Source organism: Enoplosus armatus, chromosome 23 (assembly GCF_043641665.1).
Source record: "Enoplosus armatus isolate fEnoArm2 chromosome 23, fEnoArm2.hap1, whole genome shotgun sequence".
Classification (NCBI taxonomy): Eukaryota; Metazoa; Chordata; class Actinopteri; order Centrarchiformes; family Enoplosidae; genus Enoplosus; species Enoplosus armatus.
In genome coordinates this window covers 16,189,880-16,215,451 of record NC_092202.1, presented here as the reverse complement: position 1 = coordinate 16,215,451, position 25,572 = coordinate 16,189,880, and the positions used below count along the sequence as shown (strand labels likewise).

At 42.4% G+C, this 25,572-nt stretch overlaps 1 protein-coding gene and 1 pseudogene across 1 annotated transcript in view; one reads left to right on the top strand and one right to left on the bottom strand.

The window, feature by feature from the left end:
- Window positions 1-25,572, top strand: part of sorcs2 (sortilin-related VPS10 domain containing receptor 2) — a 343,474-nt gene that overhangs the window by 304,437 nt on the left and 13,465 nt on the right. Inside the window, exons 11-16 of the mRNA XM_070929476.1 lie at window positions 2,050-2,152; window positions 5,705-5,781; window positions 6,034-6,125; window positions 18,971-19,078; window positions 24,933-25,053; window positions 25,160-25,293. Of these exons, the coding sequence (XP_070785577.1) occupies window positions 2,050-2,152; window positions 5,705-5,781; window positions 6,034-6,125; window positions 18,971-19,078; window positions 24,933-25,053; window positions 25,160-25,293 (635 nt within the window). The remainder of the gene's footprint in view (window positions 1-2,049; window positions 2,153-5,704; window positions 5,782-6,033; window positions 6,126-18,970; window positions 19,079-24,932; window positions 25,054-25,159; window positions 25,294-25,572) is intronic.
- On the bottom strand, window positions 11,762-12,608 carry LOC139306202 (uncharacterized; annotated as a pseudogene).

The window sequence follows — 25,572 nt, the reverse complement described above, 5'->3', positions numbered from 1 at the left end:
AACATGTTTCATTTGCCAAACATCTCTTTTTGTGGAAAGGTGAAGACACCTGTAAGCATGCCGCTAACTCTCACGGGGGCAAGTGTAGTGAAAGGAATGATTCACGCAGGTATCATAGGGCGAGGAGTGAATGGAGAGGTGGAGGTCCCGTGTCTCCCAGGTCAGATCCATGACAGGTAGCAGTGCTTTGCTGTCTGCCGCACTTCCCGTCTTCCTGATTTTCAAAGTCTACACATGGTGGCCTGAAAATACTGTGTCACTGTTGATTTTTTAAAGTTGATCATTGATTTTTTTTAATGACATACTATTACAGTGCACTACCAAAGCTGCTAAAGACTAGATACTGCCACTACTAGACAATATGTTCAAACTTTGCGTCTGCCATCCGTCAAAATCAGAACCTGTCAACCAGGTTGCTCAGACGGTGAACACAAAGTTAGAGAGGTGTTGTACTTTGAGGAATGTGTGTGAGACGCCTGCCTACAGTAGCTCTTCCATTCATCTCGTCAAAGTTGCCTCTGCAGGGTCGAGACAACAAAGACAACAATGACACACCTACAGTCTGGTATACATCCGTCACACCTCACAGGGAGATACTGTGGAGGGAGAGCGAGTCTGATCCTTTCTTTGAAAGTCAGCTGACAGACTTGAAGGGAGACTTCAGCTCTAGACTTGTTTACCATCGCTGGGATGCACACACACACACACACACACACACACACACACACACACACACACACACACACACACACAGCTGTTCGCTCTGATATTGACTTCCTCTTCTGTTTGGCCTCGACCATACCAAAACGTGATGGCGTGCAAAGACAATCAGCTCGCCTGGATTCACATCATTTAAGTCTATCAGCCAGAGAGACAGCGTTAATTCAGACCCACATCACCTGACTGACATGACAAGTCACCGATCTAGACGAAGCCCGATACTAGACCTAATGTGTCACTGTATCAGGCGCACACTGTCAGCTTTACCCATTACCTTACCACCTGACAGGGACTGGCTGAGAGTAATGACCTACTGTATGCACAGAGGCACTTTATCACAATGTCTGGATGAAGTGCATGGGATGTCCACAGTCTGCATTTAGTCCGGTGTTGGGAAGTCCCACAAAGTACCATATGAACCACAAAAAGACAAGCATGTATTTAGTGTTCCCCTTGAAATGAGATCACCATGGCTGTGAAAAAGAGCACAGGTAATATGAGCTGAGAAACACACATGGTCTGAAGCTGGTCAAAGAGCGCAAAACATGCATTTCACTTAACATGTACCAGTTTTAAGTGTTCTCATCACACTGAAACAGAAGCGGGAGGTTTCACACACTCAGAAATGATCTGGTAAGATGTGACGGTCGGGGACAGACTGCAGGAGCAGTGCGGCCCTGTACAGCGCTTCACTCATATTACTGCAGAATAGATGTCTACGTTCCAGCATAACTGACAACAATAAAAGCAGACATGATGTGTACTGTGGTGGATTACCTAACTGGAGATGATATTTTTTTAAATGGCTGTCTTGACATAAACAAACATTTTAAAGCACCACAGCAATGTGATATGTATATACTAATATAATGTGATATCTATGAGTAGAGTACATTATAATGAGATTAAAACAGAGTTCCACTAACACAAAGTGTCAGTGAAGACAGGTGATAAGAAATGCATTTACTTTATTCATTAATTACTCTGTTGCTGCAAACAGGATGTTGTGGCTCCAACATACTACAGACATAACACGGTTAGTGATTGTCCTATCACAACATGGTACCCTGATAGATTGCATCGTATCATCTGTTATCCTCTGCCCATTGAGGTTTAAAGCATCAAGTCTGATCCTCTCTCTTTTGAAATGAATTAGCTTCCATTCAAGATCTTACCCCATGTTCATGGAGCACCGAATCCCGATACTGATTGTCAGGTATAGGCGCGCTAAGAATCATTAAACTGTAAAACAACCTGTTAGATGGTGGATCTGTGTGTATTCGGGTCGAGAATTACACTTTTATCCTCACGTTAAATTCTGTTGCGCAGCCGGACTGTCACCTCCACCTCCACCTGCGCTGGGCGGACAACCCCTACGTGTCTGGGACCGTCCACACCAAAGACTCTGCTCCAGGCCTCATCATGGGTGCTGGTGAGTCTCCAAAGCAAAAATTCTTTCTTTCTTTCTTTTTCTTTCTTTCTTCTTTTTGTTCTTGACTGTGTGACCTTATCGCCACCTGGCATTTCTGAATCTTTTTTCACACTCGTCAATTGACGCAATCAATGTTTCTGGTCCAAACACTGTGTGGGACCCATTTCTACACAGAGAAAAGAGAATCATATCGTATCGAAACTCAAACCCAAGCAAAAACTAAAAACTGTGGCGCCACCTTGAAGATGCAGGACTGAGGCAAACAGATGTTGCTCCGTCATGTGGTCTGTCTCTGCCAGTACAACACTGAGAGCCTGCAGCTTGGCAGAGTTCTGAAAGTTAGCATTTCTTTCATCACATAAACATTGTAGTTTTAAACTGGTGTGATACGCTCAGTTGATGGAAGCTCCATCTTTTCCGTCTTTGGAGCTATCAAATATAATCAGTATGCAGTGATAACTAGATAAAAATCACGTATCACACGTTTTTTCAATATAAAATTCGATAACTATGTGATGTAGTATTGAGCTTATTCAGTGTAGATATTGCTGATATTATCATGGTAATGCACCTGCTTAAATTCGTCATACCTTGCATCACTTCAAGTGTCAAAAATTGGAAAAATCTGGTCTGTGCCTGGAGCAGAGATACCATATAAGGACATTCGTGCCTATCTGACATCAGATAAATGGTAAATGGTCTCACTTATATAGCGCCTTTCAACCTTCACGGTTCCCAAAGCGCTTTACAGCTAAGTCTCATTCACCCATTCACACACCGATGGTGACCGAGCTGCCATGCAAGGTGCTGGTCTCCATCGGGAGCAGCTTAGGGTTCAGTGTCTTGCTCAAGGACACTTCGACATGACAGGGGCAGCCGGGGATCGAACCCCCAACCCACTCTAACCAGCTTTACCTCCCGTGTGACAGTGCTAACCACTGCACCACCATGCCGCACACAGTGGTTGAAAAAACTGAAACAGAGAGTTCAGAGCAGTCTGAAGCCTGAGCTTTTGGCTCACAGGAATTACTTTTTCATGTTTACCTCATTATTTGGTAACTTTGACAACGTTTAGTATGAATATCCGACATTGTAACATTATATATATGACAGAAAATGAGGAAAAGCATAATAGGTCCTCTTTAATTACAGCCCAACTTACGAGGAAGGGGAAATTATCAAGTACAACCAAAATGTTTAGTATTATTATATGAAGTGACAGACATGACCACCATTTCAGCAAATGAAGAGAAGCTAACTCATGTCTAGATTCCCATGTGTGTCTTTTTGTGTTTGTCAGACAGCATGGTTTGTTTTGGTCTGCAGCTTCTACAATAACACTCCATTATATGCAGACAGTCCGCGTGGCTGAGCTACAAGGGCTAAAGGGCCACTCCTCCAGAAACAAACCCCCATTTACCCCGAGAAGAGCTTTGACTCAAGTATTCCTTTCTGTGTGTGCAATGGTTGGGTATAAATCCACACTGCTTCATGCCTGAGCACTCTAACACACAGAGGAATCCACCGTACCGCCAGCCATTTTACTTATTGAATACTTCACCATGTTTGTTTGTGCACGGGCACTCCCGACTGAAAGCAAAAAGAATAACAGAATAAGGATGCGTGAGCTGCCTGTGTCTGTTCATGAGATAGGAAAATAAGCTATGTAGGTCACGCATTGCATCTCTCTGTCCACTATGGAAGCCAGGAAAAAAAAAAAAACTAAAGCCATAAAACGTTAGGAATAATGGTAGCTTGAATTTGAGAGATACGAAGTTGAAAATCATGACTTTTTAAAGAGGCGTTTCACAAAATGCACACATCAGGTTCAGTTTACTTATGAGGACCACTAAAAACACTGTCATGCCTTTTGTAGTTTTGGAGGGTCTGACAAATTAACCATCATTATGATGTCATCAGGGCTATCGTGTCTCTGGCTTAGAGACCAGAAATGTGTAACAGAAAGTCCGGGTACAACTGGAAGAGTGGAGCTTGAAACCACATGGGCATCCCTAGACAGGGAGGGTCTAATGAAAGACGCCATTAAGATGCATTATGGGAGGGGTAGGATCCACTGTTTTGGACTGGATTAAAAGGCAGGATATCTTAACTCTGCCATTTTCTTTTTCTTTTCTTTTTTTGTCACACAGAACATAGAACACTAACATAGTATAACCTTAACTAAAATTAGCAGATGCTAGTCACAACATTGAGAGACAATAAGTCAAAATTAGGACAAAATAAGTTCGACCGACCAATTCAAACATTTTTAAGTCAAAATTATAAACCAGTAAATCTAAATGATGACATAAGTCAGATTAATGAGATACAATGTCAACATTTTCAGATGCATAGAGAGTCTAAAATTTGGACTTTTTAACCCTTGTGTTTTGTTGACATTGACTTTACTTCCTCATTGTTTGGGGGCTCCACTGCTGTATGTGTAAAAATAATGATAAGAATTGCAAAATTACATTTTTTTTTTCCTTTAAATGTTGGCTCTTCCTTTTGGACCTTAGTAAAACCCAATAAGTAAAAAATTGTAAAGTAATTATCCCTCCTGTTGCCACAAACCTAAATAAGGAAATTACCACTAAGCATTGTTATTACACCACATTAGGAAATATTTCATGCATTATATGTTAAATTGGCTACGCATGAACAACACATACATAATTGGTATGCCAAAAAGTCTTAGACAAAGAAATGTACAGTATGTTATCTAACATTGTGACATCGGAGCCCTTTTATGAACAAACTGTTATAAAACTCCAAAACCAATAGACCCGTTTGCGACTTGGATGGGGAAGTGGTGTGTGAAAAGTATCGTCAACACCAATCACAGATATAGAACCGATAAAGTTTTACAGCTGCAGTTTCTGAGACCCCAAATAGAAGTAAAGTGTAATTTTCTAAAGCGGACTTCTGAAACTCAACAACCCCACAGTCGCATTACTTCAAGTCACCACCACTAAGCTTCCAACTTGTAATTTGATTTGTTTTGGTGACACATAAAAGCTTCAAAATTCATGAGTGAGGGTATTTACTGACGCATTTGATGTTGTAGAACAAAATGTGAAAATCTTTTGAGCTTGTGTTAACCACGGACCTTATTTCAGGCATCTAACCAAAAACCCATTCAAAAGAACCCATTGACTTCGAGTCCAGGGAACTGGATGTGCAAAAATGCTGACTCATTTCCGGGTTTTAGGACTCATTCCTGTGGCACTCTATATATCTTATATGTTTATATATGTTTCTAACAGTTCAGAACCCACCTCATCTGAAATTATTTTGATCAGACAAAGCAACCCCTTCTTTTCTATAATATTTCAGCCAATTTTGCAATGTTTTAGGTAAACAGAATTTCCATAGGCCCGTCTTCCCATTTGGTCAATTGTTAAAGGGAAAGTAAAGCAATAAAAAGGTTGAATCCACTATCTAGTCTCCTCACATGTCTGTGTTCTTCTCTCTCTTTGAGTCTGTTGTTGTTGCATGGCTCATATAACCCTAACCCTAATGACATTTTCAATTCCTCATCTTTCCTTTCAGGTAACCTTGGCTCCAAGCTAGTAGAGTATAAGGAAGAGATGTACATCACTTCAGACAGCGGGAAGACGTGGAGACAGGTACATCATGGCCTGCCTTGCTTCTTCTTGTTTTCCCTCTCTACACTCGGCACTCCCCTCCTAACCTTCTCTACACTTCTCATGAAACTTACACCATCAAACTTACACCATCAATCTGTCCAGTTTCTTTTACTCCAAACTGTACGCCCAAGTACAGCTTGTACAACTTGTAGAGGTGTACTTTTTCAAGAACCTCTCTACAATTGTTTGTTTTTCATGATTTTATGATCTTTTTGTGTCACATCTTACAAGGTTTTCGAGGAGGAACATCACATCCTGTACCTGGACCACGGTGGGGTCATTGTTGCCATCAAGGACACGTCTATACCCCTCAAGATACTAAAGTAAGTCACCATGTCAATATCATTCCTTACTGCTGTAACACAGGCATTGACAGGCTGAGATCATTATGTGATTGACTCTTTATTAAACCCATTTAGTGTCATCCACCTCTGATTCAACAGATAGGATTAACATAATTAACATGATCTATTCTAGAATTCAATTCAATTTTATTTATATACAGTGCATCCGAAAAGTATTCATACCGCTTCACTTTTTCCACATTTTGTTATGTTACAGCCTTATTCCAAAATGGATTCAATAATTTTTTTCTCTCAAAATTCTACACAGAATACTCCATAATGACAAAGTGAAAAATGTTTTTTTAGACAATTTTGCAAATGTATTAAAAATAAAACACTCAAATATCGCATGTACATAAGTATTCACACCCTTTACTCAATACTTTGTTGAAGCACCTTTGGCAGCGATTACAGCCTCCAGTCTTCTTCTATGATGCTACAAGCTTGGCACACCTGGATTTGGGGAGTTTCTCCAATTCTTCTTTGCACATCCTCTCAAGCTCGATGAGGTTGGATGGGGAGCGTCGGTGCACAGCTATTTTCAGGTCTTTCCAGAGATGTTCAATGGGGTTCAAGTCCAGCTCTGGCTGGGCCACTCGAGGACATTCAGAGACTTGTCCCGAAGCCACTCCTTTGTCATCTCGGCTGTGTGCTTAGGGTGGTTGTCCTGTTGGAACGTGAATCTTCGCCCCAGTCTGAGGTCCAGAGTGCTCTGGAGCAGGTTTTCGTCAAGGATCTCTCTGTACTTTGCTGCATTCATCTTTCCCTCGATCCTGACTGGTCTCCCAGTTCCTGTGGCTGAATAACATCCCCACAGCCTGATGCTGCCACCACCATGCTTCACTGTAGGGATGGTATTGGCCAGTCGATGAGCGGTGCCTGGTTTCCTCCAGTCATTGCCGCTTGACATTCAGGCCAAAGAGTTCAATCTTGGTTTCATCAGACCAGAGAATTTTGTTTCTCATGGTCTGAGAGTCCTTCAGGTGCCTATTGGCAAACTCCAAGCGGGCTGTCATGTGCTTTGTACTGAGGAGGGGCTTCCGTCTGGCCACTCTACCATAAAGGCCTGATTGGTGGAGTGCTGCAGAGATGGTTGTCCTTCTGGAAGGTTCTCCCATCTCCACAGAGGAACGCTGGAGCTCTGTCAGAGTGACCATCGGGTTCTTGGTCACCTCCCTGACCAAGGCCCTTCCCCCCCGATTGCTCATTTTGGCCGGGCAGCCAGCTCTAGGAAGAGTCCTGGTGGTTCCAAACTTCTTCCATTTACGAATGATGGAGACCACTGTGCTCTTTGGGACCTTCAATGCTGCAAAAACTTTTCTGTACCCTTCCCCAGATCTGTGCCTCGATACAATCCTGTCTCAGAGGTCTACAGACAATTCCTTTGACTTCATGGCTTGGTTTGTGCTCTGACATGCACTGTCAACTGTGGGACCTTATATAGAGGACAGGTGTGTGCCTTTCCAAATCATGTCCAATCAATTGAATTTACCACAGGTGGACTCCAATCAAGTTGTAGAAACATTTCAAGGATGATCAGTGGAAACAGGATGCACCTGAGCTCAATTTTGAGTTTCATAGTAAAGGGTGTGAATACTTATGTACATGCAATATTTGAGTGTTTGCAAAATTGTCTAAAAAACATTTTTCACTTTGTCATTATGGGGTATTGTGTGTAGAATTTTGAGGGGAAAAAAAAGAATTTAATCCATTTCAGAATAAGGCTGTAAGATAACAAAATGTGGAAAAAGTGAAGCGGTATGAATACTTTCTGGATGCACTGTAGCGCCAAATCACAACAAAAGTCATCTCATGACACTTTACAAAATAGAGCAGGTCTAGACCGACTCTTTATAATGTTATTACAGAGACCCAACAGTTCCCACCATGAGCAAGCACTTTGGCGACAGTGGCAAGGAAAAACTTCCTTTTAAGAGGCAGAAACCTCGAGCACAACCAGACTCTAGGTGGACGGTCATCTGCTTTGACCGGTTGGGTTTGAGAGAGAGAGAGAGAGAGAGAGAGAGGGAGAGAGGGAGGGAGAGACAGAGACAGAGACAGAGACAGAGAGATAGACGTAGAGACACAGATAGACAGACAGACAGACAGACAGACAGGTAGGCAAAGATGTATGGCAGCACTAACAGTAGAAGTAGCTGTAATATTAGCTTAGATTAATAATAGGAGCTTTAATAGTAACAGAACTACGACTAAACATAATAACTGTAGAGATGAGAGTCAGGCAGGCCCATGGCGGCAGCAGCACCCAGGCGTACCAGGACCACGATCCACAGCGACCTACGAGTCGACAAAGCACAAAGAAACTCCGGGGAAGAAATAAAGTTAGTAACATGCATTGGACTGTGATGAATGTGCAAAGATGAGGAGGGAGAGGAGGAAAGCTCAGTGCATCATGGGAAGTCCCCCAGCAGTGTAGGCCTATAGCAGCATAACTAGGGGGCTGGTCCAGGCAGGCCTGAGCCAGCCCTTAACTATAAGCGTTATCAAAAAGCAAAGTTTTAAGCCTACTCTTAAAAGTAGAGAGTGTGTCTGCCTCCCGGACCCAAACTGGGAGCTGATTCCACAGGAGAGGAGCTTGATAGCTGAAGGCTCTGGCTCCTGTTCTGTTTTTGGAGACTCTAGGAACCACAAGCAGCCCTGCATTCTGGGAGCGGAGTGCTCTAGTAGGGTAATAGGGTACTATGAGCTCTTTAAGATATGATGGTGCCTGACCAGTAAGAGCTTTGTAGGTGAGGAGAAGGATTTTAAACTCTATTCTAGATTTTACAGGGAGCCAGTGCAGAGAAGCTAATACAGGAGAAATATGATCTCTTTTCCTGGTTCCTGTCAGTACACGTGCTGCAGCATTCTGGATCAGCTGGAGAGTCCTCAGGGACTTATTGGGACAGCCTGATAATAAGGAATTGCAATAATCCAGCCTAGACGTGACAAATGCATGGACTAATTTTTCTGCATCTGTTTGAGACAGGATCTTCCTGATTTTAGCAATGTTACGGAGGTGAAAGAAGGCAGTCCGTGAAGTTTGTTTTACGTGGGAGTTAAAGGACATGATCAAAGACAACTCCGAGATTCCTCACGGTGGCGCTGGAGGCCAGGGCAATGCCATCTAGGGTAACAATATCCTTAGATACTGTATTTCTGAGGTGTTCAGGGCCAAGAACAATAACTTCTGTCTTGTCTGAGTTCAACATCAGATAATTACAGGTCATCCAGGTCTTTATGTCCTTAAGGCATGCTTGAAGCTTGGCTAACTGATGAGGTTCTTCTGGCTTGATCGATAAATATAGCTGGGTATCATCCGCATAGCAATGAAAATGTATGGAGTGTTTTCTAATAATATCCCCTAAAGGAAGCATATATAAGGTGAATAGTATTGGTCCAAGCACAGAACCTTGTGGAACTCCATGACTGATTTTGGCGTACATGGAGGATTCATCGTTAACATGTACAAACTGAGATCGATCTGATAAATATGACTTAAACCAGCTTAGTGCGGTTCCTTTGATGCCAATTAAATGTTCCAGTCTCTGTAATAGGATATGATGGTCAATGGTGTCGAATGCAGCACTAAGATCTAACAAAACAAGTATAGAGACAAGTCCTTTGTCTGATGCAGTGAAAAGGTCATTTGTAACTTTCACCAGTGCCGTCTCTGTGCTATGATGAGCTCTGAAACCTGACTGAAAGTCCTCAAGCAACCTATTGTCATGTAGAAAGTCACACAGCTGGTTGGCGACTGCTTTCTCAAGAATCTTGGAGAGAAAGGGGAGGTTGGATATAGGTCTATAGTTGGCTAAAACCTCTGGATCAAGAGTGGTCTTTTTAAGAAGAGGTTTAATTACAGCTACTTTCAAGGACTGTGGTACGTAGCCTGTTAATAAGGACAGATTGATCATGTCTAGTAAAGAAGTGCTGACTAAGGGTAAAACCTCGTTGAGCAGCCAGGTTGGGATGGGGTCTAAGAGACAGGTTGATGGCTTAGATGAAGAGATAGTTTTAGTAATTTGGTGAAGGTCAATGGGAGAAAAGCAATCTAAATATACATCAGGTTTTACAGCTATTTCTGAGATTCCTGTGTTTGAAGGTAAGGTACCACCTGAAGACAGGAGGTGATCAATTCTGTCTCTAATAGTTAGAATTTTATCATTAAAGAAGCTCATGAAGTCATTACTGCTGAGGGTTATAGGAATACATGGCTCAATAGAGCTGTGACTCTCTGTCAGCCTGGCTACAGTGCTGAAGAGAAACCTGGGGTTGTTCTTGTTCTCTTCTATTAATGTTGAGTAATAGGCTGCTCTGGCTTTACAGAGGGCCTTCCTATAAGTTCTAAGACTATCTTGCCAAATTAAACGTGATTCCTCTAGTTTGGTGGAGCGCCATTTCCTTTCAAGTTTCTGCACTGTTTGCTTTAATTTGCGGGTTTGGGTGTTATACCATGGAGCTGACTTTCTTTGTTTTATTATCTTCTTTTTAAGAGGGGCAATAGAGTCAAGTGTCAATCGCATTGAGCCTGCAGCACTGTCAACAAGATTGTCCATTTGAGAGGGACGAAGGTTAGCATAGGAGTCCTCAGTTGTATTGAGACATGGCATTGAATTTAATGCCGATGGAATCACTTCCTTAAATTTAGCTACAGCACTATCAGATAGATATCTGGTGTAGACTTTTTTGCCTAATGGCGTGTAGTCCAGTAATAGGAATTCAAAAGTTATTAAATAATGGTCCGATAATAAAGGATTCTGTGGAAAGACAGTTAGATGTTCAATTTCAAGTCCATATGTCAGAACCAGGTCGAGGGTGTGATTAAAACAGTGAGTGGGTTTCTGTACCCTCTGACAGAAGCCGATCGAATCCAACAAAGAGATAAATGCAGTACCAAGGCTATCCTTATCAACATCCACATGAATATTAAAATCCCCTACGATAATGACTTTGTCTGTTTTAAGGACTAAACCTGATAAAAACTCTGAGAAATCAGATAAGAATTCAGAGTATGGACCTGGAGCGCGATAGACTATAACGAATAAGACTGGCTTCAGTGTTTTCCAGGTTGGGAGTGAGAGACTCATAACGAGGCTTTCAAATGAGTTATAATCCAGTTTAGGTCTAGAGTTCATCAACAGGCTTGAGTCAAAAATGGCTGCAACTCCACCTCCAAGGCCGGTGCTTCGAGGGATGTGAGTATTAGTATGACTGGGCGGAGTGGATTCATTCAGGCTGACATACTCTTCATGACACAGCCAGGTTTCTGTCAGACACAGTAGATCAATATGATTCTCTGATATTAGCTCGTTTACTAATACAGCTTTAGATGACAGAGATCTGATATTTAACGGTCCACACTTAATTTTCCTATTGTTTTGGCCTATAGCAGTAGTGGTCTTAATTTTTATTAAGTTTTTATTAATGACTCCTCTCCTGTTTAACTTTGGTTGAATTAATTTAAGTGGTCGGGGGGCAGACACAGTCATTATGGGGTTTTGGGTGGGTAACTGCTCTAATGGAAGCGCAGAGAAGCGTGTAGGACTGCGACTCTGCCTCCTGGTCTGGACTCTGGGTTGTCACGGTTTTGGTTCACTAATAAAGTCGGTCAGATTTCTAGATATGAGAGCCGCTCCATCCAAAGTGGGATGAATGCCGTCTCTCCTCATCAGACCAGGTCTCCTCCAGAAAGTCCGCCAATTATCTACGAAGCCCACATCGTTTGCTGGACACCACCTCGACAGCCAGCGGTTGAATGATGACATGCGGCTAAACATATCATCACTGGTCAAATTGGGAAGGGGCCCAGAGAAAACTACGGAGTCCGACATAGTTTTTGCAAACGTACACACCGACTCCACGTTAATTTTAGTGACCTCCGATTGGCGTAACCGGGAGTCATTACCGCCGACGTGAATAACAATCTTACTGTATTTACGCTTATCCTTAGCCAGCAGTTTTAAATTTGATTCAATGTCGCCCGCTCTGGCCCCAGGAATGCATTTCACTATGGTCGCTGGTGTCGCTAACCTCACGTTTCTGACTATGGAGCTGCCAATTACCAGAATCTGCTTCTCAGCGGGTGTGTCGCTGAGTGGGGAGAATCTGTTAGAAACATGAAGTGGTTGGTGGTGAACCGTGGGCTTCTGCCGAGGGCTATGCTTCCTTCGGACAGTCACCCAGCCTCCCTGGTTTCCCGGCTGCTTGGGAGCTGCCGGGGGACGGCTAGCAGGAGCTACACTGAGTTGGTCCGCACCGGCTACTGGGGGTTGGCTGATTACAGCCGTCTCCATGGTGCGGAACCGGGCCTCTAACTCGCCTCCAGCACGCTAAATAAACTACATTTATTACATTTACCATTATCGCTAAAGGAGGCGGGGGATACCTAAACATCTGACACACCGAGCAGGACAGAGCAGGAGAGTGAGAAGGAGAGCGAGAAGGAGAGAGAGAAGCCATCGCTAGCTGCTAAGCTAATGAAACAGACAGAATAGTGTGTAAACAACTGTGAGATTAGCGAAAAAGTCGCTAAAAGAAGGAAAGAACTATCAGTGTTAAGCAAAACTAATGTACGTTTAAGTGGTTAGCGGCTAGTTAGCCGCTGTAATGAAATATATACCAAACAAATATAACTTGTTTGAGCTTAGAGCGGCCAAACACACACGCTACCAATGACACAGAAGCCGGAAGTGAAGCAATACGCTTACCGTAGTACGTCAGTACTATCAGATGGTTTGAACTGATCAAGTACTAGTGGATCGTCCTTTCCGGTCCAGTCAATCAATCAATAAACCTTTATTTGTATTGCTCGTTTCATACAGGTCGAGCAGTTCAAAGTGCTTAATAGGCAACTGTCAAACTAACAAGACCAATAAGATTGAAGAAATGTAAATGTTAAAACAATGTAGTAGAGTAGTGGTAGAATGAGTAGAGTACACAAAAAGGCAAAATCTAGAAGTACAACGTTGCAATGCTAAAAGGACAAATGACAATAATTACGAACAATAGAAGAGATAACACTAAACAGTATGAAATTATTTCTAAACCATACGATAGTCATAAAACAAGCAAAGCCAAAAATTTGGCTAAAAGGTAGGTTTATCATCCTGGTTTGGTTTAGGGCCCTATTTTAATCGGCGCACTGATTTTGTAGGTGTGTCCAGGCTCACATAACTTCAGGTTTAACCCTGGGTTTTCAGCGTTACAACGGCGGTTCACTTCTTACCAGGGTATATCGCCATTGTAACTTACGCTGCACACCTAACCTGCTTCGAAATAACAGATCAACTAGTATAAAAGCACTGCCTACTGACCAATCTGACCAATCAACTCTCTTGGAAAATGGCATCAGCAATCATCTAATGGAGCTCTTAATGGGACAGGGACCGGCAAAGCCTTTCGGCTTTCCCTGACGGTGTTTGTCTAATATAATAGTTTGCTCTTCATTTGTAAAATATGCCACTCTACTGCCAGTAGACGTGTCCATGTTTGTTATTGGTCAGATGCTACAAACACCAGCCCTTGTTATGTGAACGCGCTCATGGCTAGATTGGGAAAACCTGGATTGACTTACCAAGTTGATAACCACCGTTGTGTGACCGCTTAGTGTGATGCGGTTGTTAGACTTAGTGAAGCCAGATAACGAAACGATATCCTGGGTATGTTGAACCTATTTCGTAGTACAGGCCTCAGATGTAATGAAGGTGTGTGATGCTCCTACCTGTGTACCAAAAAAAACACCACACAGACGGGCAAAGAGAATTTCAAGGTCAGGAAACTCGACCTCACTTGTGTTAGTGATACTATGCTATATCAGAGAGGTTTTCAGTGAGTAATATAAAACATCTAGAATTCATTGATACAACAGATATAGGTCCTGATTAAAGTGTTGGTTTACCCAAATTAATTAATTTGAACTGGTGAACTGACCCGTCAAAGCCCAAAGTATCAGTACATGAAGTGCTGGTACAGGCTTCAAAGCTCCACATCAGCTGAGCCATTCCATATGTTTTTACAGCACAGGGAAACATCAATTAGTTCCCCAGTGCAGCACTGTTCCCTTCAAAATCATCTGAAGGGCTCATGTAAACTATTTCAAGCTCAGCAAGATGGTATCTCATCGACCTTAATAAATAAGGATGAAATAATGAGAAACCATAGATAAGGGAGTACTCAGAAAAACATTTATCACAGGTCTAAATCAAATGACCTTTTCGATGGCCCCTCATCTGTCTCTCTGTGAAGTTGTCCTTCACATTTTTCCCTCCCTCATGCTTCAGCTAAATCAATAACCCCAAAGGCTCTGGCAGTGTGGTGGAAAACATCTCACAAAGAGCCGTGGAGCCAGTGCTCTGTGAGAAAAGACAACTTCGGTAAAGTGAAACGACCACTTCATTACATGAAATGGCCGTAATGTCATCACTTCATCAGGCGCTGAAATTTCTGGCCCCCAAAACTCTCCCTGGCCTGCGTTCCGTTTTTTTTTTTTTTGCAGCCAGAAACTCTGGTCTTAGTGGAGTTTCATGACCTCCAATAACTCTTTCTTCCTCAACTGCTCCATAATAGGTAACAGTGTTATGTGTGAGAGCAGCGCATTTCAGCTGTGAAGACTGAAAAGCATTGTTCTCAAGCCACAAAAAACTAATGAAGGAACAGCGATGTTATTCCAGCATTCTGCACATTGATTTATTACATCTCCAGTACGTGTCTCTGCTGGCCGCCTGCTCTAATTAGCTGGTTTGCTCATCTCTTTTGTAAAACGGCAACTTCATTGTTATAATGGCATTCTGTTAGTAGTCAGTGCTGCTATTCCAGCTGGTCTCCAACAGATCAGCATACGTTTAAATCCTTTTTTAATCTTTGTCAAGCCCCATTTTTTATCCTATTCATGGCCGGTAAAGCAGGAAAAGTGGGAACTGCCCCGGGGGCCCTGGACTTCAAGGTCCCCCAAAAACTCTTGGTGTGGCAGGTCTTTCATGGTGTTTTGATTATTTCTAGCTTTGTGTGGGACCACCACTAGCACCACCATTTAGCACCACTAAAGCACATGACATGACAAGGTCCTCAAGATGTTGAGACTCTGTTTTGAAGAACAGACCTACGTTAAAATGCAGACCACCAGAGTTTTTGCTCTTAAGGTGCATGTTTGGAAATTAATCTGTGTTTAATCAAATGACCACATAGCAAATCTGGATCTAGGTAGTATCCCATGGGGTGGAACAAAAAGAAACAGGGGGTTGACAGGGGCCCAGCAGCAAGATTTCTGCCTGGGGCCTCCGGTCATGATGCTCCACACTTCTTGGTCAACAGCTATTCAGTGTATTTGCGTTCAGTTGCCAATGTCTACATTATAGTCCCCAGGATAGTGCAGGATTCAAATTGCATATCCATGCATGCACATACTGGACATGATGGGAGCACAAAAGGTGGTGCACAGCCTGTGTTGGACAACATATTTCTTTTTTGTCTTCTGTATTAAAACACTGCACTGCACTGCACCGTAAACAGATACACCAAAGGCTTTTGCTGTTGCATTTCTTTTCTTTTTAAAGGTAGTTTTATTCATTGCCTTTATCAGACAGACGACAAGAAGTGAGGGGGAAAGAGATGAGGAATGACATGCAGTAAAGGTCCCTGGTCGTACTCAAACCAGGAATGTTGCGGTTCAGCACCGTAAACCCCTTAGGCTAAAAGGGTTTCCCTTTCTTTTCCATTTCTGACAGAGTAGCTGCTCGAGGCCTTTTGAATGGAACCCTTGGACCTGTATTATTAACATTAATTTGCCATTGCCGCGCAGTTATCGTTGCAACGTACCATGCTTTCCTGTGATCACGGGTGTGGTCAAAGCTTCAGCAGACTTATCTTGCAACCCACAGAAGTCAGGGCAGCGATGCTTCTTTTCTTCATACAAGATCAAGTGTGGAGTTCTGCTCTTTAAGGGTAAATAAGAGCTTTTAATGAGTCTGTGAGGCCTGACAGAGAAAAAGGAAAGCGTAGGAAGGAGGGACAGAGAAAGACAAATACAGCAATAGACAAAGAGAGACTGAGGACATGGCAAGCTGTAACAAGAGAGGAGTTTAGAGGAGTCATCAGTACTTCTGCTAAGAACCCCTCTTGACCTAAAATGCTCCTTCACCAAGTCAAGCGTTTAGACACTCTTGATACCCAAAAAAGTCTTTCTGCATCCTGAAAAACAAGGCTTGTTCCCAGACCCAGCCTTTGAGGCTCTGAAATAATTACACCACGTTCCCATGCGGGGGCAGGATATCTGAGACTGTGTACATCAAAGCGATGACATTTTCATGGCCACTTGAAAAGCAGCGCATCTCGACAACTGTGCATGTACACGCACACACTCAAATCATTTCAGATTATTCCCCCGCTCCTCTCATCGGCTCACTCAAACTCAATGGAGTTTCTTTTTTTTTCTTTTTTTTAACACTGGGTAACTCACACAATGCATTCATATCAGTTAATTATGAAAAGCCAGCAGGCTGAGAAATGAGATGCCACCGTAACACGCCGGCTGGACAGGATTGTGTTATGTACATTTATGATTTATGATTGGCTCGACGTAGAATTAGCCTTGTTTTAGTTTTCTTCATAGCACTGGAGCGGTGGAGTGAAGGCTGGTCTGTGGCATGGAGCAAAATTATTAAAGTGTGGCTCGCTAATCTATTTGATTACAGGGCTATCACTCCATCTATTTCTAATAATTCCTCGGGTATTAGCTGGAAGACATGCGGTATAATTGGATGTGTGACTGAGGACGTCAGCATGTAGAAGGCTGTGGTTGTCCAGCTGATGCCCTATGGAGCAAGTGGGTGGTTCAGTGCCTTGCTCAAATGTAACTCGTCAGCACTGATAAAAAGGGGTGTTACTAATTTGTTTTTGTTTTTTGTTTTTTTAGGGGATTTGAATCATCAGTAGGAATGCCTTGATATGCTTTAAACAGTTGTTTAAAGCTTGGTAGTATGATGAGTTATGTTTATAGCTGTTGAAGGCTGGGCGTGAAGCCTGTCATCATAGCCTCCTCCTGCTCTCTCCACTACCTAATGTCTGTGTAGTCTCGACATGATGACTTGTACGAATGGGGACTCTGTCAAAAGCTTTCGTGTGTTGCACTTCGGCAATATACACATGAAAAGTGACAGAAGTTGTGTGAATGAATGAATAAAGGTAAATTCAGACCCTGTCTACTTTCACACCTCCGTACAGTTAGTTGCTAAATTGTCGGAACCAGCCCCCTCCTGCCTTTGGAAAGCTGGTTTTAGACGCTGTCAGACAATCTGACAAGCACTTTGTTTGAAGCATACTGAGGCCTTTGCCATAGCAACCAAGTCTTTAGTAGCTTTGTATATCCATTCTGTTTTCTTGTAATTCTGCATGTTTACCTGCTGATTATCACATTGTAGTCCTTGTTAGCGCATCATTACCACACACAGCCTGCAGTGCGAGCCACACACTGCTCGATTCCACATTGATCCCTCTCCATCACGCGGTCACATTTACTCAGCACTGCTGCCACTGTTGACTGCAGGAGTCAGTGAATAAAGCAGAGCAGATGGCTCGCTTTGTCTGCCTCAGACTCTTCATTTTGAGTTTGGATTAAAGGGAACTCTAATACCAAATACTGTGACACAGGAAAGATTATTCCATTTTCAAGTGATCTGTCAAAGCACTTCATTTAAAATTTCTGTTATTTAGATCATTTGTATCTTTCAACTGATGGACATATTCTGTGGTAGTTCATCTCCCTCATCTTTTATTTCATTTTCTTGTGTGTTGTGTCTTCTCCCAACATGAAATGCACCTTACAAAAAAAAAGCTTCCTTCAATTGACCCTTTGCTAAGCCCCACTCCCCTTAGTTAATGTTGCTACACCTTTTTTTTTTCCTCGCATGACATATGTGCAGTTTACAATAATAACAGGGGCGGACGTATCACTTGAAAATCAGAATTTTCTAAACAATGGGTCTCTGATTTCCCAATCAGTGTGTCTGTATTTTCATCATCACAGGCCCACCATGGGGTAGACAAAAGCTATTCTAGGCGGTGACCTTCGCTTTTGACAGCAGACCTTTAAATGTCTACAACTAATTCTTTTTCAAATGAGGAGACCCTGTTAAAGGGGTCTTAAATGTGCACGATGGCCACACACATAATAAGGTGCTAAAAGACTGGGGCTAAAGCTACACGTCCCAGGAAAGAAGTCAGCGTCCTCGCCAGTTGATCATCCATGTATTATTAAGTATGTTAAGGAAAAATGTAAGAGCAGACTGTTATTTAATTCTAACACAACCTTGTTTGGCTGCTTAGCTTAGATAATCATGCTTTTTGTAAAAGAACAGTATGGTTTTACTTTTAACGTTACGAGAGAAAAGGCCTTTAGGATAAGGACTAACCGATGTGTTTGGCAGATGCTATCCCAGGTAACGTTGGCCTGGTTAAACTTCCCCAAATCCAGAAAAGACCAGGACAGAGCTGCTAATGTTAGCCTAAACTAATAGCACCCAGTGGCTGCCTTAGTCATGAATGGGGCTTTTTTTTTTATCCTAACCTGTAACCCCATGAAATAATGTAGCAAGTTAGTAATGTGCTCTTTGGAGCGTAAGCTAGTTAGCTAGACATGCTTACCAACATGTCAAATAGACAAAGGATGTGAGGGGGTGTTAGTAAATGCTTGCTTCCCTGGGATAGTGTTATTTGTAATATAGCCATTACTAACTGTTGTTTTAGAAACAACGATGGCTCCATTGGAAGAGACTTTCATCAATGTCTCTGATTATTGGTGTTTGTGAACACTGCCTGTTTCCCCACAGGTATAGTATCGATGAAGGACGGACGTGGACCATTCACAACTTCACCAGCACCTCCGTGTTTGTCGATGGACTCCTGAGCGAGCCGGGAGACGAGACCCTGGTTATGACGTGAGTGAAACCACACTTTCAACAGGAGCAATGTTCGATTTCAGTTCAACTGCTTTCGGAATGGTAAAACGAAAGTCCATATAGTTTCAGTTGAGTTCATTGTAAATGGTCAGAAGACTTTAAATCAAATCTGAGCTTCCATTCAAGTATGATTGTAAATTACAATATATCGAATTGATAAAGCATAAATTACACACAAGATCTCCCAATCGTCCCAGAGCTTAACCCCCTTCACACGTCCCACTCCCCACTCTCTGCTTGGTTCTAATGAGGTTGTCTAAAAGGGTCAGACAGGGCATTCCTGCCTGCCCCTACACTACATCCAAGCAAGCCCGGGTTTCTCTCCCATCACAACAATTCCCTCTCGATCTGTTGGAGCGCGGCGTCCAATTTCGTGGCGCTAACAGCAGCTGGTCTCACTCCTGATTTCCTGCAAAGCCGTCCTCCTCTCTTCACCTCCAGAGGGATTGATTGCCGTTATAGCAGAGGTTGATGGGAGAGGAGGCCTGTACTGCCCTCTGCCCTCCCTCCCCGTCTCGCTTTTGTCCACTCTGACATTTTATTTCTATGGTTCTGCTCTGTATCTGCGCACTCTTGAGTTTCTGTCTCACTTTCTTTGTGTGTCGGTCTTTGCTCTTTGTCAGACTCGACCAGGCTTAGACCAGTGCAGCAGTCTGTTATCGGTTCTTTTATTAATACTCAGACATCAGCCGGTCAGTTTAATGCACTTTTGATATGACTTGGGTTGTTAGATTGATTACATGTATTATAGAAAGGATCAGTAGTAGGCATACTTACGTTATTCATGGGAATTAAGCCCTTAGCCCTAAATATAATTTTGCACAGACATTTATAATGCCCAGAGGATGAATCTAAAAAAATTGATGCCATGACTTTTCATCTAGCACAACCACTGGGTCAAACTTGTCCAGGACTTCAGTGTATGACAAGATAGTCTACAAACAAATGTTGAATTCTAAGTCAGTCAGTCAGTCTCAACTTTACTTTAAGATTAATGCTTCGATGCTGATGTGCTAACATGTTAAAGGGGACCTATTATGCTCATTTCCAGCTCTATGTTTTCGTTTTGTGATTCCACTAGAGTAGCTTTGCATGATTCACAGTTAATAAAAGTCCTGATTTCTTGTCTGAAACAAGCCGTTTGAGCTCCTGTCTCTTTAAGGCCCCCCCTCCCTAAAAGCCCACTTTCTTCTGATTGGCCAGCCAAGTTCCGGAAGTGTTTGGAAGAATTTCCAAATCCAAACTGTAAATCTAATGTTACTAAGCAACATAAACATACACATCTCGTCTGTGCCTGGAGCCAAGATACCATATAAGGACATCCGTGCCAGTCTGACATCAGATAGACACAGCGGTTGGAAAAACTGAAACAGCGTATTCAGAGCTTTTAGCTCACAGGGATTACTACCTCATTATTTGGCAACTTTGACAACATATTGTATGAATATCCGAAATTGTAACATTATATATAAGACAGAAAATAAGGAAAAGCATAATAGGTCCCCATTAAATGTTTTCATGTGAGCCTGCTAATGTTAGAATGTTAGTATGCTAACATGACAACATGCTAAATGTTACGTAATAAAAAAGTGAACATACACAGTCCTTGAAAAATGTATTCTCAGTTATATATGGGCCTTAAGCAGTTGTATCTTTGTCCCAGTAGTCACATGTAGCTTTAATGCAGAGGCATTGTTTCGGCAACAAACCTACATGTGACTTTTATTTAAGGATCATCATCTGCCACAGCCATGCCACTGTTCTTACAGTGGAGGTAACGCTTCAGGCCCAGTATGGACAAGAGGAATGATTCCAGTGATAGATAATTTTATCAACATACACATGACATGTGAGTATTGTATTTAGATAGACATAAATCTCCAGGCCAGTCCTTTAACACTGGCATGTTACAATATTATTGTTGACCGTGCTTTGAGCCGCTCAAAATGTGGATGAGCGTAGCTGAGCCTGACAAGCTGACTTTCAGATGTCTGAAACTTGCCACTGTATGTTTAGATAAACCCTTTAGATTCAGGTAATAACAAGGCCAAAATGTACTGTTTCCCCCAATAGTGGTTTCCGATCAAATTACAGCAAAGTGTGATTTGACTTCTGGTGTGTAATCAGGAGCCTCACAAGGCTTCTAGCATGGCTGTTACGCCACCTCTGGTGAAGCACAAACCTCAACTCTGCCAATTGTTTGGCGTGAACATGGTCCAAATTAAGGATATTGAATATTGGCGCAAAACACCAGATATCAGCAGCTTCTGACCCAAACTGTTGATTTAGGCTTCAAGACTTCATATCTTTTAAGATATATAGTCCCTCCCTCTCTCCTTTTTCCCCAATCTCTCATCAGTAAGTTAGCTGGAGTGAGACTTGTCACATCATCTCAGACTCCAGGCCTTGGCCCAGAGATAAGGCTGGCTTCCAGCTGTAATCCGCTGAGAAGGGCAAAGAGATGGTCACACACACACACACACACACACACATAGACAGGCGGTTACACACAAGCAGGAGAGACTTGAACACTCAAACTCACTCACCATTATCTGCCATGTGTCAGACACACACCCTCTGGGTTGACACACACATACTCACACACACACACACACACACACATATATATATATACGTAGCCGGTCTGGCTCCGGTGAGATAGGGTCGGCAGCCAAGGAGGGGTGTTGAGGGCAGCTCATGTCTGACAGATTAGCCAGGGTCTATTTCCTTGCCGCTGAGTTTCGATTTTTGACGGCACAGCCTGCCATCCCATAATGAAGTCTTTGAGCAGTGACTTAGCACCAAGGACAGGTGGGGGAGCAGAGAGATCGCACAGCACTCATACTAATGACAGCTGGTCAAATATTAGAGACTGGACAGACTCTCAGTGGGCTTACTCTGCACATGCTGCTGTATGGGAGCATCACGCCAGCTTATTGTGCTAACTGGCAAACCAGTTCCCGTCACCATGCACTGTAACAGGCATACTCACAAACACAAACACACTTTTACTCAAAGGATCCCCTGCTATTTATCATTCATTCAGCACCAAACCTCTCCTGGAAATGACTTCCAAACACATTCCCGGTAATGTTTTCTCCTTCTTAGCTTTGGGTTTAATGAGAGGAGGTGAAGGAAGATGTTGTCCCACACTTAATGAGTGTTGATTTCTTTTCACTGAGCTGATTGGAGTGTTGTTTGTCCACTAATATAGCTCTTGTGGCTCTGGAGTGGCTATTCAAAACAAGAAAAAAAAAGATTTAGAAATTAACTCTGAGGCTGGTCAGAATTAACACACAAACAAAGCGATGTGGATGCACTCCTGCACACTGAAGTAAACAGTGATAATTTTACTGTGTGTAAGACAAGCAGTGACACACCAGAATACTGTATACCCAACGGAAGCCCCGAGACTGGGAGACATATTTTCTCACTTAACCCGAGTGGTATGTAGTGCAGATAAATGCATGCAGAAACTTGTGCTGCCACTGAAATACAGCAAAGGTGAATTGGATTTCATTTGTGCTCCTTTTCATTTGTACTTTGATATGAAATCCTCGATAGCCACCTCCCAGAAACAATGGGCCTCATGCAAGATTGCTTTCATATTTTTATTCCAAACCTCTACCCTGAATGAATGTTCCATGTCAGATTCACCAAACTATAGGGTTAGGGTTAGCCCTATATTTTCATTTCATATTGTGATCCCACTAGAGTAGCTTTGCATGATTCACAGTTCAAAAAAGTCCTGATTAATCTTCTACTGGCCCTTCATGCAGCCCCTCAGTTCACCCTCTGTCTGAAACAAGCCATGTGAGCTCCTGTCTCTTTAAGGCCCCCCCTCCCTAAAAGCCCACTTTCTTCTGATTGGTCGGCCAAGTTCCGGAAGTCTTTGGAAGAATTTCCAAAGGCAAACTGTAAACCTAACGGTACTAAGCAACGTTGACATAAACATAAACATCACGTCTGTGCCTGGAGCAGAGATACCATATAAGGACACCCGTGCCTCTCTGACATCAGATAGACACGGTGGCTGAAAACACTGAAACGGCGCGTTCAGAGCAGTCTGCAGCCTGAGCTTTTGGCTCTCAGGGATTACTTCTACATAAATTTACCTCATTATTTGGCAACGTTTAGTATAAATATCCGACTTGCATTGAATTGAATTGTAACATTATATATATGACAGAAAATAAGGACACGCATAATAGCTCCTCTTTAATATTTTAGCTCATATTATGCTTAGAAAGTGAATACTTCTAAATAAATTTGTCTCTGAGCAAAATATAATGAAGCTACCATGGGTAGTCTGCCATGTCAGCTGCACCTGATGGGTATGTGAAAAGGCAACAGGATACAAAGACATTGCACAAGGTGAGAGCAACATAGGGACAGAGCCTTCAGTGTGGCAGTGGCAAGCTTCATTTACACATAAGATGCTATAAAATGCAAGCTATTATTATTATTATTATTATTATTATTATTATGGTTAATTTTAACCCCCTAGCAAGTTAATCCAGCCCTGGCCAGTGGAAAAATATATTTTTTTGTAATTTGAGTGAACTCACCCTTTCAGAAGCAAGCCTGAAAAGGACATTAGAAATACATAGAGTTTTGATGAAGAACGTCAAGGTGGTACTAAGAGACAAACACACTGGAGAACAGCGGACAAGAGAAAAACAACAGTGATGAAAGGATGAGAATGTGAAACGGCAGCATATGTGAGTCCACAGCCAAGACATCCATCACTTCCCTTTAACAATGGCGGTGAAAACGACATTAGTCATGCTTGCCTTGCTGACCAACTACGTGAACGCCAGCCGCCATCAGCACAGCAACATCTGTCGGAGTCGCTGACTTGTGTCACATCAGTCCGCTCAAAAAAAAATGCTCTGACTGACACACAAGGAAAAGACAGCTGAGAAAATTACCTGTATTGCATTGTAAAACATTACCATCTTGTGGAGAGGAGGGGGAAATGCAGCTCGGGGAGGCTGCAAATCATACTGTATGACGGTATTGCAAGAATTGTACTATATGAACTAATCTTCCGAAGAAAAGAACACATGTATAGAGAGGTGAAAACTTAACAGTCATAGTCAATTAAAAGAAGCACTTTCATATCTGTACGGTAAATATGAAGCGGGTTAGCTTAGCTTAGCTCAGCATAAATGTAACTTTTCAACCCTGTCACCCCAAACTACACTTTTTGGTTTTTGTACTGATTAAGCTAATGAGATATATAACAAGTTAATTAGTGGACTTTAGAGGTGCTGGTAGACAGATATTTCTTTTTAGACTTTTGGACAGAGCCAGGTTAGCTGTTTCCCCATTTTCCAGTCTTTATGCTAAGCTAAGCTAACTGGCTGTTGGCTCTAGCTTCATATTCAGCCAGCGTACAGTCATGAGAGTGTATGGTATCAATCTTCTCATCTAACTCTCAGCAGGAAAGTGAATAAACGTGTTTCCCAAAATGTGAAACTATTTCTTAAATATAGGGATTTAAAGATCTGTTTAGGATTATTTTGCCATCAGGAGAGACTTTGTTCTTACACAGTGTGTACTCGTTCAGGTGGTGAGTAAGTGTATAATTGTCTTTCGCACTTTTCCATCAAGTTGAATAATTTTCAATAATTTCTGCTGCTGGAAACTGTAACTTTAAATTGACGCTGTTTTTATCAGATCAGTCTGATTCTTTGCAAAAATATATGATCAGAACATTTTCCAAGCTAGATCCCATACAGATGTCAGTGGCATACAGCTACATGTCCACATGTGGGGAATATAATATTTAATCATGTGTTCATTTTGTATCTGTGGTGTGTGTTCACAGTGTGTTTGGCCACATCAGCTACAGGTCAGACTGGGAGCTGGTGAAAGTGGACTTCAGGCAGTCTTTCCCCCGTCAGTGTACTGAGTCTGACTACGACTCCTGGGAGCTCACAGACCTGCAGGTAATGAACACACACAAATGCAGTAAAGACACACACACACTTACTTACGGTACATGTGTGCTCACGTTTGAAACTGAATTCTCACTCCTCTAATGGTCACCCTCAGGGAGAGAAGTGCATTATGGGCCAGGAGAGGAGTTTCAGGAGAAGGAAGGACACAGCGTTCTGCATCAAAGGGAAAAGCTACACCTCAGCTCTCACCAGCAAACCCTGTCACTGCACAGAGAAAGACTTCAACTGGTGAGCACTGACTCCGCAGATTTATAGAAAGTCCTGAACAGACTTAGATTACATCTCATTGGATTATTGTATCTGAAAAACGTAATAACGATACAGCACAAATAAATATATGGTATATTAATAAAATAATTTTGGCATGTTATCATATTACACCAAATGTCCCTACAGACATGTATTAAAACATATATATACAAATAGTCTGCTTGGGACAATAATGTGTGTTTGATATGGTTTTTTTTCCGTCAAATTTCCACATTAAAATCCTTGAAAAGGCATCTA